Source organism: Berghia stephanieae, chromosome 5 (genome assembly GCF_034508935.2).
Source record: "Berghia stephanieae isolate SIO BIC M18660-M18661 chromosome 5, UCSD_Bste_1.3, whole genome shotgun sequence".
Lineage (NCBI taxonomy): Eukaryota > Metazoa > Mollusca > Gastropoda > Nudibranchia > Aeolidiidae > Berghia > Berghia stephanieae.
In genome coordinates this window covers 29,398,912-29,418,512 of record NC_088364.1, presented here as the reverse complement: position 1 = coordinate 29,418,512, position 19,601 = coordinate 29,398,912, and the positions used below count along the sequence as shown (strand labels likewise).

Genomic DNA, 19,601 nt, shown 5'->3' with positions numbered 1-19,601 from the left:
TCTTCTTCTTCTTCTTCTTCATCTTCTTCTTCTTCTTCTTCTTCTTCTTCTTCTTCTTCTTCTTCTTCTTCTTCTTCTTCTTCTTCTTCTTCTTCTTCTTCTTCTTCTTCTTCTTCTTCTTACTCTTCTTCCTTGTCTACTTCTGTGTGTATGGGCTCAGAACGGTTAGGAATCGTACATGCCGGCCATTGAGCTCCCGTAGATTATTTTAACAATTTGGCATTTCTTGAATTGAATAAGGATTATGATGCTAAAACCATAAAAGTAACCAAGCGATTATTGGTCAAGCCTTCTTATATAATGAAGTAAGCACCTAGACGTATTGACATAACAATGTTTTTTCTTAAAGATTTGGTAGCGTTAATTAAACATGTATAGTTTTGAACTATGTTTTATCACTATGATGACATTAAAATAGAAAAAACACCCTCAGTGGGACCTTAATGGAATCTTTATTTCTTTGTAAAAGAATTGGATTTCTATAATTTATAATAATTTCCATGTACGTATAGCATGTCTTCACACATCATCAAACCATTGTAACCTTTCAATTTCGCTGCACCTGTCATATTGATGTTTTAATAAGCAATTTTCGCCGTCAATAATTACAAGTCATAATACAATAAGACGTATGAAATTATATGTCAGTCCAGCGTTTCAAATAGAGACCTGATGTTCGTGAATGCAATTTCTCGTAATGACTAAACGACACCCATGAATTAAGTAATTATAAACTCTCATTGAAACCTTGGCGACACAAATAAACTTTCAAAAGCCCCCGTTTCAGGGGTAGCCAACTATTACCCGCTCTTCATGAACGACAAACATGAATACAACATTTTAAAGATTTCCTTTTAATTCTTTGGGTTTTTTCTCAAAATAAAAAAACATCATTTATTGTTATGAGGAAATTCTATTAAGAAATACCCGCCACCATGACTTGATGTGGTAAGATAAGAGGTCTTTTTTATGAAAAAATGTCTAGGCAAAGATGCCTTAAGGATTTTGCATCAATAAAAGAAATTGATAGGAATATTTCGGCAGTGCATTTTCACCGATTTATTATGCTCAATATCCTTTACAATCCATTTGTTATTATCCGTTTCCATTTCATTCATTACAAATCGCCAGGCATATGCTCTTTTTTTTTTGGTACCAATAGTCATACAATATCCAGGACTTTATGTGGTCAGGTACTTAATCACAATGGAGTTGAGTGACGTAAAGTATGTATAGCACCTCATTCTAGTAAATGACACTGGGGCTGGAGTTTTGCTATTATTGCCATTCATCTGATCATTGACAACGACCCTTGGTGTAGATAGATAGCACATTAGTTTTGATTGAAAGAGGTCTAAGGCATAATCCCCCAAGTACAGGAAGATTTAGTTCCCTTTAAACAATACTTTGCCTGAATTTCTTTTTTTTCTCACCCAATGTAACGAACATCACTTTTATATTATTTGTATCATTATTAACAGTATCTTTTAATTTTCTATTATTCTTATTCTCTTTACCATTTTATTGTTAATATTATTCTTCTTCTTCTTCTTCTTCTTCTTCTTCTTCTTTTTTTTTAATTATTATTATTATTATTATTATTATTATTATTATTATTATTATTATTATTATTATTATCATTATTATTATTATTTTTTATTATTATTATTATTATTATTATTAGGCATTTCATAAGTGTACAGCAGAAAACTGTATGGGTTAATATTAACTAGTTAACTGCCGTACTCTGGAAAAAACATGCATTTAAAAATTGGCCAGAATATTCGTCCTTCAAATACCGATCGATTTATACGACACTCATCTTGGCAAAAACTCCCAAACCTGGAGAGCCGTCTGGGATTTAGCGAAGTTCCAGGTTTGAGAGGGTTGCTTTTTTTTTGGCCAAGATGAGGGTCATTTAAATCAATCAATATTTGAACGACGAGTTTTCTGGCCAAATTTTTAAAGATATGTTTTTCCAGAGTACGATTAAAGACGCTGAACATAATTTAGAAAAGTTTTAATTTCACTCGTATCTATTTTTAACACTGATATTCACTGACAAAATACAATTTAGCTAAAAAAAAAAGAAACTTTTAATCCAGATATAAATCGATTAAGCCGATCTCCAGCTTGTCAAAGAGTTTTAGGTTTAATAAGTATTTGGCTTTATACCGTTTTTACAAGCAAATATTCATCGTAATTGTTAGGTATTTGGAAAACTAGATATTATTTTATGGCCAATTATTTTTTTAAACGTGTTTTATCGTTTTACGCATGAAAAAGGGCTCTGTCATTACTGGTCGCCACAACTATATACTATCTGTAATGTCAGTTTAATGATGTAGTTTAATATAATTTCGACCCTCACCACACAGCGCAATAAATTTACTCATTGTTTTGATCTTTTTCTTCTTTCTTGCCTATTTTGAATAGGGCCCAATTGGACCCCCAGGAAAAGCTGGTGAAAAGGTAAGTAACAAACAAATAATATCGATACGTTTAGACATTTTGAATCATCAACAATGGATAATAAAATACAAAATGGAGACCCATATCAATCTGTAAACTCATTACTTTCAAACAAGGTTTACCCAACTCTTTGCCGGAAGACGAAATTAGCGGAGTGCTGAATGCAAGCATGTAGTACTCCTACACCGATAGCAATAAACACAAACATCTTCAAAATCAGGTAATTGAAAGTCAATTATAGCTTGACAGATAATACGGTGTCAGAAACCTCAAACGAGAAAAATAACTTCATAACTTCATATCCATACATATATAAAATAATTTTAATATATAAATTACATTTGACATAGAAAGTTGTAAAGGTGTGCTTATGGAGGAAAGGAACAGAAAAATGGACCTAGCACATGAGATAGTGAAAGAGGAAGAGGAGAAGAGAGATGTGTGTGTGAGAGAGAGAGAGAGAGAGAGAGAGAGAGAGAGAGAGGAGAGAGAGATAGAGATAGAGAGAGAGAGAGAAGGGGCGGGGTAGGTTGATAGATTTGAAGATAGATAGATAGATAAAGAGAGAAGTGGGGGGGAGGGGGGTAATTATATTTATAATAATGTTGTGATAATTATAAAGCAAGCACCCAAAACTTGGTGCTACATTTTGCCTCCAATGCTATCTAATCCGAATACAATAAACTTGCAGAACAACAAATTTGATCAAGAGAAAAAGCAAGTTGACTTCAGTCTAGAGTGATATGAACCGAAAATGACATTTGCTTTACAACAAACAAAAAGATACCATATGAATGGACGAGAAGTTTCATGGAGTGAAATTTTGACTATTCATCTCAATACAACAGCGTCGGTCGTAAAATACTAGGATAACAAAAGGAAAAACAAAACTCAATTATTCCAAATCAAACCCAAATAATGATATATTATTGTATTCAAGTTCAAGTACAATGTACAGAGAAAGGTTATTCAGTTCAAGTCTAGGGCCGGCTTTTACTAAATTTCACACTGGACTTATAATCATCAATGGGAATTCTGGTTTGATTTCTTGAATTTCTATTGCCCTGACGGAGCGAAGGTCCTAGGTCTTATTCAATGCATTTCAATGAATAGGAATTATTTCTTAAATGAAAAATACTGATGAAAATCATAACATTCAAGATGACAACTTTTTTTTCTGTTTATCACTCCATTCACCTTTCTTCTTGAGTAAAAAATGATTATTTGCTTTTATCGTTAATAGGTCTACATTCTACAAAAACATCAACAACAACTAGTACTATAATTACTACTACTACTACTACTTCTCCTCCTCCTACTACTACTACTACTACTACTACTACTACTACTACTACTACTACTACTACTATTACTAATACTACTACTGCTGCTTCTGCTGCTGTTGCTACTACTACTACTACTACTACTACTACTACTACTACTACTACTACTACTACTACTACTATTACTAATACTACTACTGCTGCTGCTGCTGCTGCTGTTGCTACTACTACTACTACTACTACTACTACTACTACTACTACTACTGCTGCTGCTGCTGTTGCTGTTGCTGCTGCTGCTACTTCCTCTTCTGCTCCTTCTTCTTCTTCTTCTTCTCCTTCTCATTCTTCTTCTTCTTCTTCTTCTTCTTCTTCTTCTTCTTCTTCTTCTTCTTCTTCTTCTTCTTCTTCTTCTTCTTCTTAATCTCCTTCTTTATACCACCAATATCTTCTTTCTCCTCCTCCTCCTCTCCCTCATTGTCGTCGTCGTCATCGTCGCCGTTATCATCATCATCATTATCATCATCATCATCATCATCATCATCATCATCATCATCATCATCATCATCATCATCATCATCATAAACATCATCATCATCATGTTCATCAACAACAACAACATCATTATCATCATCATTGTCGACAGCATTTTCGCTACTTGATAAATAACTGTTATCCAAAAATAAACTTAACAATTGATTTTCCCCTTTTTCAGGGAATAGCCGGAACTCTTGGGGCAAAGGGAGATAAGGTAACATTTAGTCATAATATTATATGAAATTCTGAAAATGTTTACAATCTTTTTCTTAATAAAATATCCGCCTAAAAGTTATCAAACCATTTACCCCATATTATCTACCGGACCATCTATGCACTCATCCCTCCATCTATTTAACATTCCATCAACCCAACCACTTACTCACCTATCCATCTTCCCATTTAATCGTGTTCTGACAAAGCATATTATTTTTCATTTTGGCCTGAAAACATTTTTTTCAAATACCGATCAATTAAAATGAGATTCTACTTTTCAAAAAATCTTAAAACTGAGACTCAAAGTAAGTCTTAGGTTCGAGACTTGTTGACAAGTTCAGAGTGATCTTAATTGATTTTTAAAGTAGGACGTCCTAGTCAATATGATATAAAATATACGTTTTGTCAGACAATTGCAGCATTATCCATCCATCCGTCCGTTCATTAATCCACCCATTAATTTATCTATCCATCCACCTATCCACCCGGCCACCATTCCATCCATTCATCAATTCATCCACATATCCCTCCTTCTATAATCCATCCTTCCACATATCCAAACGTCCATCTATCCATCCATCCATCTATCCGTTTATCCATTGCACAGGGCAGTGATGGAGAACCAGGCATGAAAGGAGATACGGGCCTGCCAGGATTTGATGGAGTTCGAGGAGACAAGGTAATCATTATACTGTCAAACCCCGACACCATTAACCCGTCATAAAATGCACCACTAATCCTGTTATTTCCGGAATAATCACACGGAAAAATCAAGACAAAACACATTTTTTAAAACCCAGAAAACCTTTACATTACATCATGTTATCAATCAATTAAAATGAACATGACATTCATAATATCTTATTTGATAAATATGTCGTTCTGGACAAAGTGAAAATAAATGTGTTTTGTTAAAGTACTGCATTACTGATAAAATGAACAAGTGTGTATGAAACAGTGCCAGATAAAGCAGAAAGTAAAATACAAGAAAAAATATCCCAGAAAATTAATTTGCACACTTATTCTTCTGAATTGTTTCTCTCTTGTATTTTTATTTCTCGGAGCAAGCTGATGTTTGGAGATCGTTTCTCTCTTGTATTTTTCTTTCTGCTTTGTCTGGCACTGTTTCATACAAACTTTTAAAAAGTGTTTATTGTACATCAATTATCCCTAATTGGTCATCACTATTGGTACTAAAATAGTACGATTTTGTTTCACCTATCTACATCTTCTTTGTCTTGAACTGGGTCATGAAAAATGTCATACATTTATGTTTCCGTTAAAATCGGTGTCAACCAAAAATAGTCTTTAACGTCTTCCAATTCGTTGACATCTCAAGACCGCAGTAACATCTTTACATTCTCTAAAATGATATACAGTAGATTACGTATGTTACGAACATTTGTTCTTTATATCCGTACTCTACTGTAGCAAGATTTATATCTTTCTTCGGGTCCCGAAATTCCCTAAATTTAAGAGATTTAGTTTTACATTCTAAAATGTGTGCTTGTGACTTTGTAAGTATTGAGTGGACTGATCTTTCGTCTTCATTGAACAAAACAAATGAAGGAGGCGTCTAGACATATTATATTGATACTAACATGAAATGCAAGTTCTTTTAGCCGCAGATTTCAATATTCTTAGCTAATTTTTTCGATTATGAATTATAAGCATATAATAAAACATTTTCTTGCGACATTTCACGGGTATTAAACACGACATAGATATCTAATTAAATTTAGTTACCAATGGAGATGCTATTTTATAGTCTTTTTCGGTACTATATAAACAATTAGGTACAATTCATAGGTCTAGACCACCGCCTTTAGGCCTTTTAAGTTGTTAGTGACATGACCAGTCCGTGATACCATGGGTTGATGTCTTTATGACCAATTATATGATATATTAACGGCGATGCATCCAATTATTATCAAGGGGTCCCGATAGCTCATTTGGTAGAGCACTCAATTCACACCAAAAAAAAAAAAAGACCGAGATCGATCCCACATGAAGTCGAGGTTTTTTTCCGACCCCCCTTTGTCCACCCGGAAGCGATTGGATAGCTATGCCTGATAGATCTGGCTGAAAGTACTTTGCGATAGACCAGCGTCCTATTCGAAGGGTAGTCGGCTGGACCCTGTAACTACGAAGACTACTTTATATCTAATTGGTACGGATTGAAGCAAACATAGGATTATAACAATATTGCGGAGTGACTAGTTTATGATCAACCTTATCCTATCATGACTATACAAGTCATATCATATCATGCTACTTCTCATCTATTTCTTGTCATTCATTGATTACCATCGTCTCTCATGAATGCACCATTGCTCAATTGTAACCTTAATCACTTACTTCAAAATGTAATAACTTTTCATATTATTTTTCTTTTTGCATGTACTCTTTGCATATAACTGTTAATTATAACTACATAATCAATACGCATGTTATGTTTACACAATATTCCCACCCACAAATCCATCCTACACCCCTTCTCCCCCCCCCCCCCCACCTCCCCGCTTATCCATATTGATCCACGATCTACAGGGAGACAGAGGACCGCAAGGTCTTCCAGCTGGACTGGACGCTGAGAAATGGGAGCCACGGATTATCGAACTCAAAGTAATAAACAATAAGTAGATTTATCATTGGGATTTTCTAGTGAGCCGTAACACTTTCTGGCTGCTTTTTAGCTAGTTTGTAATCTATCTAGTATCTTTTTATTTGAAATGGACCGGGCTATAAATCATACAAGTAGTTTTAATCCCCGAGAGATTTTAATTAATTTTGCAAGGACTCAGCATAACTTCTTAAACTCACTCTTTCCAAATTTAAAAATTAATCAAAATTAAAGTTCCGTTGATTCACTAAACAAAGATTTATAATTTTGAGTCCTGACGTATTTTTCACACACACACACACACACACACACACACACACATAAAACTCTCTCTCTCTCTCTCTCTCTCTCTCTCTCTCTCTCTCTCTCTCTCTACACACAAACACATATAAACAAACAAACAAAAAACAAAGTTTTTATTTGACTTTATATACTAAATGTTAAACCTCTTCAAATCAATTTCTTTAAAAGACTCGGGTAATCAGGAAAATAGAGGAAAAATAAGTTGTATAAAAATCACCCAACAGTTTAAATTAAAGGACATGATACAGATACATCCTACGTTTTTAAAAATTCTGAGTTGTCTTTATTTTATTTTGGTTTTGGATTATGACACACTGCATACATCTAACCTTTAGGTCCCTGGCAGCGCAAAGTTGCGTCATCGGAAAAGACATTTTACTCTTATTCTCTCACCATATTCAGGTATAAGATAAATGCCTGGCTGATGACAGCCTTGTCTCTGTTATCATTTAATGCAAGAATGCCTTACAGGTATATCGTCTTGTCTTTATGGCTGCAGAAACTTGAATTTATAGCCATAAAGACACACACACACACACACACACACACACACATAAAACTCTCTCTCTCTCTCTCTCTCTCTCTCTCTCTCTCTCTCTCTCTCTCTCTCTCTCTTACACACAAACACATATAAATAAACAAACAAAAAACAAAGTTTTTATTTGACTTTATATACTAAATGTTAAACCTCTTCAAATCAATTTCTTTAAAAGACTCGGGTAATCAGGAAAATAGAGGAAAAATAAGTTGTATAAAAATCACCCAACAGTTTAAATTAAAGGACATGATACAGATACATCCTACGTTTTTAAAAATTCTGAGTTGTCTTTATTTTATTTTGGTTTTGGATTATGACACACTGCATACATCTAACCTTTAGGTCCCTGGCAGCGCAAAGTTGCGTCATCGGAAAAGACATTTTACTCTTATTCTCTCACCATATTCAGGTATAAGATAAATGCCTGGCTGATGACAGCCTTGTCTCTGTTATCATTTAATGCAAGAATGCCTTACAAGTATATCGTCTTGTCTTTATGGCTGCAGAAACTTGAATTTATAGCCATAAAGATGAATTTCTGAATTGATTTTTTTCTATTCGTTACCACGGAGAATGAATACAATTTTTTTACATTGCAAAAATCTTAATATTCGTCTTTCTTTTCATTATAATCATTCCAATTCAAAAATGAAGATAAGGGGTCCGAGTCATCCCGACATAATACGTTTTAAGACGCTGGGTCACAACTGTGTTGCTGTTGTCTCTGAACCCTTTTATAAAGCGTAATCGAGTCTTTTGTAACCCATTTGGTAAGGCATTCGAATTATAATCAACATAATAATAATAATAATAATAATAATAATAATAATAATAATAATATAATAATAATAATAATAATAATAATAATAATAATAATAATAATAATAATAATAATAATAATGATAATAATAATAATAATAATAATAATAATAATAATAATAATGATGATAATAATAATAATAATAATAATAATAATAATAATAATAATAATATAATAATAATAATAATAATAATAATAATGATAATAATAATAATGAATGAATTTATATAGAGCCTAGATCCACAATGTGCTCAGAGGCGCTTTACAATGCAAATAAAACACAACAATAAATCGATAATTTAAGCATAAAATCTATCATATTGGAATATCATTAATCAATTTGTAATTTAATTACCACGCACTGTGCTACAAGATGAAAATTAAGGATATCTATAACATGTAGGCCTAATAGAAATGTTAAACAGGTAAATTCTAAACATACTAATCAGGCAAATAAAACAAAAAGGTTTCAAGTGAAAAAGGGGAAAAGAATTGGCCACCTTAGGTATATTGCGACTTAACTTTCCAAAGTGCATAATTATGTTTTATATAAATTAACTAGCTAAAGAGAGATTTTTCACCTTGGGGCAAACAACAAACAAATTTTTGGGGTAAATTTCTCTATTCATTTTAATAAACAAAACCATTTCGAACCAAAGATAAAATCTTCCAGTTGTCACAATTGGTTGATCTGATGGATGGTCTGCCACTGCTATAAGCTGAAACATTTCTCTGGTCGATGAACTATAACTGACTAATTTGCATGAATCCACTAACAAATTTGCTCAACTCAATTGGACAAAAATCGATTCGTTGATTAAGTCGTGTGAGGATTGACAAAAAATAAAATTGCCTGATTTTTTAATACATAAATCTCTACGTTTTTGTTCAATTGTTTTATTCTTTAAAAAGACAAACACAACCTTTTTCAGTTCATAGTTGTATTGTGTTTTCATGGTTTTATAGATAAAAATCCTCAATTTATTTAGACATATATGCATGTCAATAAATGAATATAGTAGAACTATGAAATTACAGAAGAAAAAAAATACCCCCCCCCCCCCCCCCCACCCTTTTCCCAAATAGACCAATGTAGATGTAAGTATTAAGAGGTCCGTTGTTCAATTTTATAAGAGCTTATAGTATTCCAGAATTCGACTTGCATAGTTATAATTCAATTTACCTTAACTACAAACATTGTTTACTATAATATGCAATATTTGTGTGTGTGTGTGGGGGGGGGGTGAGCTTATTCATATTTACGAATTCACTTGGTTCATTATTTTGAAAATCTAGTGGATATGATATTGAGCGAAAACCATAAATACTATTAAATAAAATAAGAGAATTAATGACATTTATAAAGCGCAATTCCACGATCCACCATTTTAATGCGCTTGTCAAAACATCATTTATTATTCCCCCAGCAGGTCATGATAAGGCCAGTTTCCATTCCATACTAATAGAAGTCCTTATTGCAACAACACTTTTTAAATATCCGTCACTGTTTATAGTCAGGTATTCATTCACACGTGAGTCGAAAGACAACAATGACAGGTCTAAGTTAGAAAATATCTTACTTTTGTAATAAGACAAGGGACAGTACCGCGCGTAGCCACCGAATGTCACTATTTCTGATGACCTTTCTCATTCCGTACGTTTTAAAAGTTGAGTGGCTTGTTCTGCCACTGAGAACAGACTGGTCTTCCTGTTCTCGACACGAAAACGTTTCTATCAAAATAACAACAAGGTTTCTGCTTCCTTCTTTTTTCAGATTTTATTTAGTTGTTTATTCATATATTTTTTATTTTTTATTTATCTGTTTATGTATTATTTAGCTTTATTATTTTCATTTTGTGAAAAGGTTTTGAAGTTAGGGTAAAATTGATCCCTCCGGTAAATCATTACAAGGATTAAACATTAAAATGTCTACGAAGTAATTAAAAGAAGTCATTGATCACGTGTATCTTTTATTTCTTTTCCTTAACTCAGGGAGAACCTGGAGAAAATGGTCCAGCAGGGCCGAAAGGCGACTTAGGCGAAACTGGAGCTACAGGCCTTCCTGGATTTGACGCAGTTGGAGCACCAGGACCGGAAGGGAAACAGGTTGGTGACCCGAATTACAACGTAACTTTTGCTCACTCATAGCCTGGCACTGACCGGAGCCTTCGTTAACTTAAAGGCTTACACTGACCAAAAAAATTCGCCAAATGATAAGGCCAGACCACTAAAAGAAAGCAAATCATGAGTTGTATTCATAAGTTCAGCCAATGGGGTCAGTTATGGGGTCAGTTGTTTCCTTCTCCACTGCTAAAGACAACACACTAGACTAAGCTAAAATGACGTCAAAGGACAAGTCCTAGTATTAGGCTACATGTTAACGAAGGCTACGCACTGACCTAAAAGTTACGTCACAATACATGTCGACAACAACTAAAAGAAAGTAAACACCAAATTGTATTAAACCTTTCAACCAATGGGATCATTTGTTTCCTCGAGTACAGCTAACTACAACTCAGTCATATTTTACTTTCTTAATTGATCGTCATCTTGTATTGTGACGTCATTTTCTGAGAAATGTCAAGAGATTATAATCCAATGCCCGAACCGAAGAACTACAATGTCCTACAATAAAAGAAAAGAAAAAGAATTAGACATGCAAAGCGTAATGTACATGGAACCAGAGTTTAAATCAATTTCTTGACTTATTCTATTGCTTGCTATCCTTTGGATGAAACTTTTGGACTGTATTTTCAAAAAGACATTACAGACCCAGCTATCAAATCACAACTGGGGTTTTAGATAGGTATGAAAATGAGACCCCAACCTGGCATCAAAACATATTCCCATTACTTGAGCGTCGAGTAGTTTGCCAATTGTGTAATCGAATCCATAGTGATATTTTATAATTTCAATCTCCTTAGGGCCCCCCAGGACCACAAGGACCCATGGGACCGCCAGGCAGAGACGGATCACCGGGCAGGCCCGTGAGTCATGTTTTTTATAACCTCCATTTTCCTACACACGCAATCCTCACTTTTCATCTTTAACCAATTAACTGCCGTACTCAAGAAAGACACGCATTTTAAAATTTGGCATGAAAACTCGTCCGTTAGATACCGATGGATTTAAATGACGAGTTTTCTGGCCAAATTTTTTCATGTGTATCTCCAGAGCACGGCAGATAATTGGTTAAAGACTCTCAGACTTCCCTTTGTTAAACTATCTATCTTTTGCTCATACATAACTTTTTACATCGAGTTTCCACAATATTTATCATAATTTCATAAAACACATTGCATAAACATTGCTATGCATTTCTCTTATTTGTATTATTTTAACATTTTGTCATGATATTTCCATCTTAGCAATAGATTACGAATGCCTTTTCAAATTTAAGTAATCGGATAATTTTACCAAATGTAAAATCGTGTGATAGAGTGCCAGAAAAACAAGAGAAAGAAATTTAATTATGATAAGACCCAACCATTTGTTAAATATGTTAATATGATGCTCCTTTTAGTTACAAATCAATCGGAAGAGAGCTAAATTGTCCAAAAACGTGTTGCACAATGTCGTAGTTACTTTCATAGCACTGACTTACTTTGAAAAAAAATACGTATTTAAAATTTTGGCTAGAAAGCTTGTCCTTCAAACATCCATCAATTAAAATGATGACCCTCAACTTGGCAAAAACGCTCAAACCTGGGACTTCGCAAAGTCACAGTCTTGAAAGTTTTTGACAAGATGAGGGTCGTTTTAATCGAACAATATTTGGAGGATGAGTTTTCTGGCCAAAATTCCACATACGTGATTTTTATAGAAACCGGCAGTGCAGTGATTGGGTTGTTAGGTCTAATACTACAGCTTGTGGAAATCAATTCATCATATTATCAAAGGGCAACAAGCAATTGTTCTTGGGTCTATAGTACTAATTATAGACTGTATGGCATTTGGTCAACTTGACCAGGAAAGAGAATAAATAATGAATGATCTAAATTTGGTCTATTTGTTATGACAAAGGGATAGATGTTACAGTAACATCGTCCTGGGACCTGGTTTGTTGTCTAAGATCGTCAAATTTCCAATGTTCATTCTTTATTTTTCTGGCACCTCTCATATCTTCAACAAATTTATATAACTAAATATTCTTTTCAAATTAAATAATACATTGTTAATTTTAACAATTTTCTCGATGATTTTAGTTTTTAAATTAACTCAACATTCGTCTTCGGTTTGTTTATTCATTTGTTAGGTGTATATCAAAAAATATGTATGAAGAATCTCTTTCATCTATTAAATGCTATTTCTAATATCATTGAAATTTTTTTATTTACGCCCGCCTATTCTCGTTTTGTCTATCTTTTGTCTCCATGCTCCGGGCGTAGTAAGTTAATTATTCCATTGCGAAAATTACATTGTCACAATTTTGTCCATGTATTGTTATCATATGAATTTTACCATGAATTTCAATTTATCCAAGCCCCAATTCCTCTTTTGTTAATATTTAAATTATTTTTGGTGGTTGGGAATATTTTAGAATTTAATTTATACTATGTTTCGTTGCAAGTTCCGTAAAAATAGCTTCCTTTTGAAAAATATAGATCTAGATATATCATTAAATGATTTTACAAATCTCGTCCTTCGAGTTAAATTTAAGTGTTGCTGTTGACAAGGGATCCCACGAAAAGCCTTGAGCATGTTTAGTGGATATTGCGTTTTATAAATGCTCAAAATGTTTTTTTTCTTGTGTTATGTTATTATTAATTTTTTTTTTTTTTTTTGGTGTTTGTTTTGTTTTGTTTTTTTTTTTTCTAGTAACTTTCTGAGGACTACTCTATCGCAAAACTAAAACTATTCTCATTTTTTTGTGTCAACTTTTAGTACTGCAATTAGCAACATTTCATCATTAGATCAAATTGAAATGCATCTAATATGAATAATTTACAACCTTGAAGTTCTATCGCGCAAATTGAATCAAAAGGTGTCTTTGCTTCAGTGGATCAATGGCATCATTTCTTGCCTTAAAGCTGCTTTGTAGATAGACTGCGAAAAGCCTGTTATAATGGTACAAAATTATGTCAGAATTAATATAATGTTATGCTCACACAATCGAACTGTCTTATAACATGGATGATCGATGTCTTAGCTTATGTGTGGGGATCTACTATTAACCAACAGCATGGGAAGAACACTGTATGACAAATATAAATATAATAAAGATAGGTCAACGGGAAACAACTCGTGTTAAAATCACTTTTAATTCTGCATTGTAAGAGTTGTTTCCCTTTACAATATGTTTTTTTTTTAAAGTTCCCTGTGGAACGGTTGCTAATTTCTCTGCGCTGAATTGCTTTTCATGACCATACCTCTAGAGTTTACTCAGTCATAAATACTCACAATACAGCTATTTCGAATTGCATGGAAGAAATATTATATGTATCAACAGCAACTGGAGTAAAAATAAAAGGGATTATCCTGATTATATTTTAAACACAAGGATTATCCTTATGCTAGCTTCTATGAGAAGACTTCGTTGGTATTAACGATCAATGTTGCCCTTGCCCTTGCTTACTGACAGGGTTCCAAGGGAGAAATGGGAATTCCCGGACTGGCTGGAATGCCAGGCAGGATAGGCAGGCAAGGCCCCAAAGGCTCTCAAGGGCTCCGGGGCTTACAAGGAGAGAAAGGCAGCACCTCAGTCAGTGGAGGAAGAGGCCCTCGGGGTTACCCCGGTTTGCCGGGGCCAGCTGGCCCCAGAGTGAGTCGTATCTACTTGCTCTTTCAAAAAGAACATAGAACAATGTATTTTATTAATACGATAAAATATTGCTTTATCAGTTTAGAATAAGGATATTGTGTTCTATTTCAAAGTATTGAGAAAACAAATCACTCCGCCATAACATTATGACGTCAACAAAATCAAGATGGCATCTCGTGGTGTGGTCGATTCTGTCAATTGTGCATGATTTCCTCGTTTGACACAGTAACAATAATTGAACTAATAGCATGTGTATGCATAATGACGAGCACAGATCTGTCCAGTGTGGGATCATCATGACTATTACTGATATAATTTAATATATTTCATTTCTTTTGGGTTTCATGATGTATTCTGTACTGCAATGGCATGGAAACACCAGCATCCATTATAGTTTGTTTATGCCTAATTTTGTTTCTCTCAGATCTTCATAGATACTTTTCGACCTTCACCTCCATCCTTCAGAGAGAAGTTTCCATTCGATGACCCAAATGTATTTTTATTTTTATTTATTATAACTTTTCCATCGTTGTCCCATTGAACCACGTTAATGTACATTTCTCTGTCTGAAGTTGGACATAAATTGAACCAAGATTAACCTAAAACTTCAATCAGTCAAAGAAAAATAACACAATAATTTGGTCTCAAGTTCTTCAGATTACAAGTACACTAGATATTGAAAGCACATTGAATTAAAGTGGAACCAACCAACATTTTTGGTGAAACCAATGACATTTCTTGAAGTAAAATATTATCAAATAGCATGAGTGAAATTGGCAAAACAATAGTGAGAGGCACAAAATGTCGCAATTAGTTTTGTGTTTGATTCAAGCTGGTATACTCTCTTTTGTCCAATTATTAAATCCCTCGCCACAAAACTCATTATGTTTCATAATAATGGTTGGTTTTCCACAGACTAGACTTTAAGACAAATAAATTATGTAGGGTGATTGTTGAGACACCTTGGCCGGCAAAGAACAGTGCATTGCCCTGCTGTCTTGACACTCTCGTACTATTACGAGACCAGAATGTATTCATAAGGTCTAATATTTCCATTAGAAACCGTTCAAGCGCAATTAGATAGAAACGTAGTAGCATAAAAATAAACTAAGAAAGGTTCGATGGAGCCCTGTGCAGGTTGGCACCAATTACCAACCGAAAAATAACAACAACAACAACAACACCAAAAACAAAGTAATGATATCTATGGCTTTACCTCTTTCAGTCATGAAAATGAGTTTATCTTTTAAGGTGTAAGCGATGTGAAAAATCCACGTATTATTTTCGTGTACACCATGTGAAAAATTATTTTCAGTTCATTGGTACTTGATTTGATTTACCATTAAACCAATTCAATGCAACTGTTCACGATCCAGAAACCAGGAAAACCCCGGATGAGTGATGAGCAGTGCAATCATTTTCAAGCACCACTGTTACATTAGATAACCATATATTTGTGCTCAGTTGGAACGACTAAGACTAACCTATGAACTATGCATGTTATTTATATTACTAACAACACAAGGTTACCCCTTTCGGTACATTCCTAAATTCGAAGACTGATGCTTTATTTATTTGGACGATGTTTCAATCTAATGATCATTTTAATTTTAGTGATGTCATGAAATAAAGTGAAGGTAAACAGTTATAATTATACCTGCATTTTTATTTTGCCACGACAATTAAGCTCTTTCTTTTCAATTCAATTTCACCGATGATTTTGGTTTGGCAAGATGTAACTCATTAAGACTTGTCTTCTTGACATTTTAAAGGCTCTACAGCACTTTCAAAATCAAAATTTAGTACAAATAGTATTTTCTTTTTCTTGATTATTTCCAAAACTTATAATTATTGTTCTTTGACTGTTCCGATTGTCAAAAAAAAAAAACAAACATATTTTGCAAATAGTAATTTCTTAGTCTCCTGACAAAGTTTAGGACTGCAACATCCATAGTGCTTTCTTATGGGGCAAGATGGCCGAATAGATAAAGTTTTTCACTTACACCAGGAAGGTCTGGTTTAGAGCCCTGCTGTTTGGATCTTGCTTTTTTTATATCAAGAAATTGAAGTCCATTGTATTGTTCACTTTGTGGTTGTGCACTTTGACCAACATTTGGCTATCTATGCGTTTCTTATAATAAACCCTACAGATAAATTTGGGTTGCCTTATTTTAGTCCCCGGAGTCGCATTGTTGCCTGATTAACTCTACTCAGCATTCTTTCAACTTTTCAATGTTTATAGTTTGTGATTTTTCCAAAGCGGAGATAAAATATTCTTCATTGCTCGGTGGTTAATGAAACCCAACACAGAGGAATAAGCTGTTCTCTTCAATTTTTTCCTCATTGTCCTTTTTATTCTCTCCCAAGATTTTGTAGACACTTCAACTTATGACATCGTTGGGTTAATAGCAGCTTTTATTCACTGTCCCTGATAATGAATATTAACAATGCTTGCCATCCTCTAGGGCCAAAAAGGAACGCGAGGAAAGTCTGGCTCAGGCTCAGGCTCAGGCTTAGACGTCAAAAGGACTTATCCTTCCGGATTCCTCGCGGGGCCGCCGGGAAAACCAGGTCCTCGTGGGAAGAGGGTGAGGAGGTCGACTTCTTTAGAAGAAACGCTTGCCAATTATTCATCAGAAAATGTCGGATATTTTACTGGTGTTTAAAGCATTAAAATTTTATTTTGATACCTCAGGAATGTGGATTGCAGAAATTTGATTTCTCTTTGCGGCTGGGCATTCGTTTTTTATCATTTTGTAATATCTACTTAAAGCATCCTGGATTAACAAGATTATTATTTATATAGAACAGCAGAGAAATACTGTGTTTGTATATCCCATTTCAAAACAAATGTCGCCTAGTTCTGCAATCCACATTAGTAACACTTTTGCTGCAGTCTCATAAAAGAAAAGAAAAAAAATAAATCAAAATCGATTTTCCAAAACATTCAAGTGGCAAAAGGAATGCTTTATTCCTTTTATATTTGGTCAAATCTGTATGATTAAAAACCGAGGTTTTCGACTGTGGCAATGGTGTTTTCATAATTTAAAAAAAACTAATAAAATGATCGTTTTTAAAGTATTAATGTGTTACATTATTAGAAAAACCGAGTTTTAAAGACTTGCGTTAAGACTGCAGCAAAGGGTCTCCAATGTTTTAAAATGCAACTGATATTTACAAATGTCTGGATTAATAACAAAATTGGTTATTCATTTATACAGGTACAGACCGCTAAAAGCGAAATTATATGGGTGTTCAGAAATCTATCGCAGTTATAGAGATAGTTCTAGATTTCAAGACTTTAAAATGGTGTTATTATTTGTTTTAGCATCGTCGCACATGTCGCCTGGAAGTGATGGATATAAGTTCGGTTAAAAAGAAGAAACTAAGTCGCAAGGAACGAAATCTGCTAGAGGAATGTACAAAGGTTAGAAAGTGAAAGAAACATCATAGATAATTACCAGTCAGTCAATAATATTTACTCGCATAATAGTCGTTTTGACGCACGGGATAGGAGAATACAGAGAGGAGAATACAGTATGTTGAACAAAACAAATACTATTTCATTTCGCTGTATATTGACCCTTTACTGCTTGTCTTAAACAGTCTTTTTAATGGAATACAGAATTATTTGTTTAAAAACCCAAATAACTTCAGGTTAGGACAATTTTTAGAAAACGGGTTGGGTTTGTTTTTGTATATTTTTTTTTTTTTGTATTGTATTGAAATCGCCTCAAAACATACGATCACTCATAATTTAAGGGAAATGTGTGTAAAATGGTGAATAACTTATGTCTTATGGAGCCGAAATTGTGTGCGTGTGTGTGTATGTATGTATGTATGTATGTATGTATGTATGTATGTATGTATGTATGTATGTATGTATGTATGGATGTATGTATGTGTGTGTGATCTTTTCAATCCGGGTATAAGGCCATGTTATTCACGTATCTGGCCCGAGACTTACTGATGTTTGTAATATGATTTAATGAATATATCAGAAAGAGAGGTGTGTTGGGAGAGGGAGAGAGAGAGAGAGAGAGAGAGAGAGAGAGAGAGAGAGGGAGACAGAGAGAGACAGAGAGAGAGAGATAGAGAGAGAGCGAGATAGAGAGAGGAGTAAGGCAGTAAGTCATGGCGGAACTAGATGGACTGGAAAAAAATTGACCGAAGGGTAGATAGTTAAATAGGAATAAAGATAGGCAGACAGACAAACAAGACAGATGGATGGATAATTGAATAGATAGATTGATTTATAAATAGATAGATAGATACATTGCTCCTACAAAAGATCGAGCACTATATTGATCAACTTTATGACTCAGGATTTATATTTCAATGAACAGAGGTCGATTATTTGACTTAGACATCAAAATTGCGCTCGTAATATTATTTAGATACTTACTTAATCATGTTCTACTTTGAGCGTTATACAGAAACAAGGGCCTATTTCAAAACCAAAAAAAACACGTATTGTATTGTCATATGCCATAATATCTCCGCCTCAATTACTGTAATATCGAAGACAAATTCATCAATTGGTCAAACAATAAGTTCGTTTATTCATCAACTCCTTTTTAGATATATGGGCGGTAACTTCGTAATAAAATTTAATCGAATGTTTTAATTTGACTTATTTCCCCTGTTTATAGACCGGTGAACTTTTCTATGTCGCTGACTAGGCTTTCCAACTTGGCAGCAGCCTCTTATGGTTCTCACACGACTATGTTATGACGATCGACCCAATCAGCAAAGTCCGGTCCGCATTCGTGCACCGTCGCGAACCCGCCGGATAGCATCGTCACAACACACCGTTCGACTAGATGCTCTGCCGTCTCGGGTTCTTGCCCACAGCGGGTACATATTGGACAGGTAGAAAGACCCCACCGATGTAACGCACTTGCCAACTTGGCAGTATATTGAACACTCCTAATGGTAGAGGTATCGACCATAATTCGCCACCTTCCTACCTTCTATCGACAGCAACGCTTCATTAGTGGGGTCCTTCCCCCTGTCCCATAATATGTACGCGATATAGCATAAAAACATGA

At 34.2% G+C, this 19,601-nt stretch overlaps 1 protein-coding gene across 20 annotated transcripts in view; it reads left to right on the top strand.

Annotated features, from left to right (window-relative positions):
• Nucleotides 1-19,601, top strand: part of LOC144972722 (uncharacterized) — a 206,160-nt gene that overhangs the window by 149,048 nt on the left and 37,511 nt on the right. For 14 of the 20 annotated variants that reach the window (XM_078914293.1, XM_078914291.1, XM_078914283.1 and 11 more), the window contains exons 6-12: nt 2,437-2,472; nt 4,468-4,503; nt 5,113-5,184; nt 7,056-7,130; nt 10,782-10,895; nt 11,714-11,776; nt 14,371-14,550. In XM_078914293.1, the coding sequence (XP_078770419.1) occupies nt 2,437-2,472; nt 4,468-4,503; nt 5,113-5,184; nt 7,056-7,130; nt 10,782-10,895; nt 11,714-11,776; nt 14,371-14,550 (576 nt within the window). The remainder of the gene's footprint in view (nt 1-2,436; nt 2,473-4,467; nt 4,504-5,112; nt 5,185-7,055; nt 7,131-10,781; nt 10,896-11,713; nt 11,777-14,370; nt 14,551-19,601) is intronic. The other 6 variants (XM_078914296.1, XM_078914297.1, XM_078914290.1 and 3 more) reach the window with 3 other exon arrangements.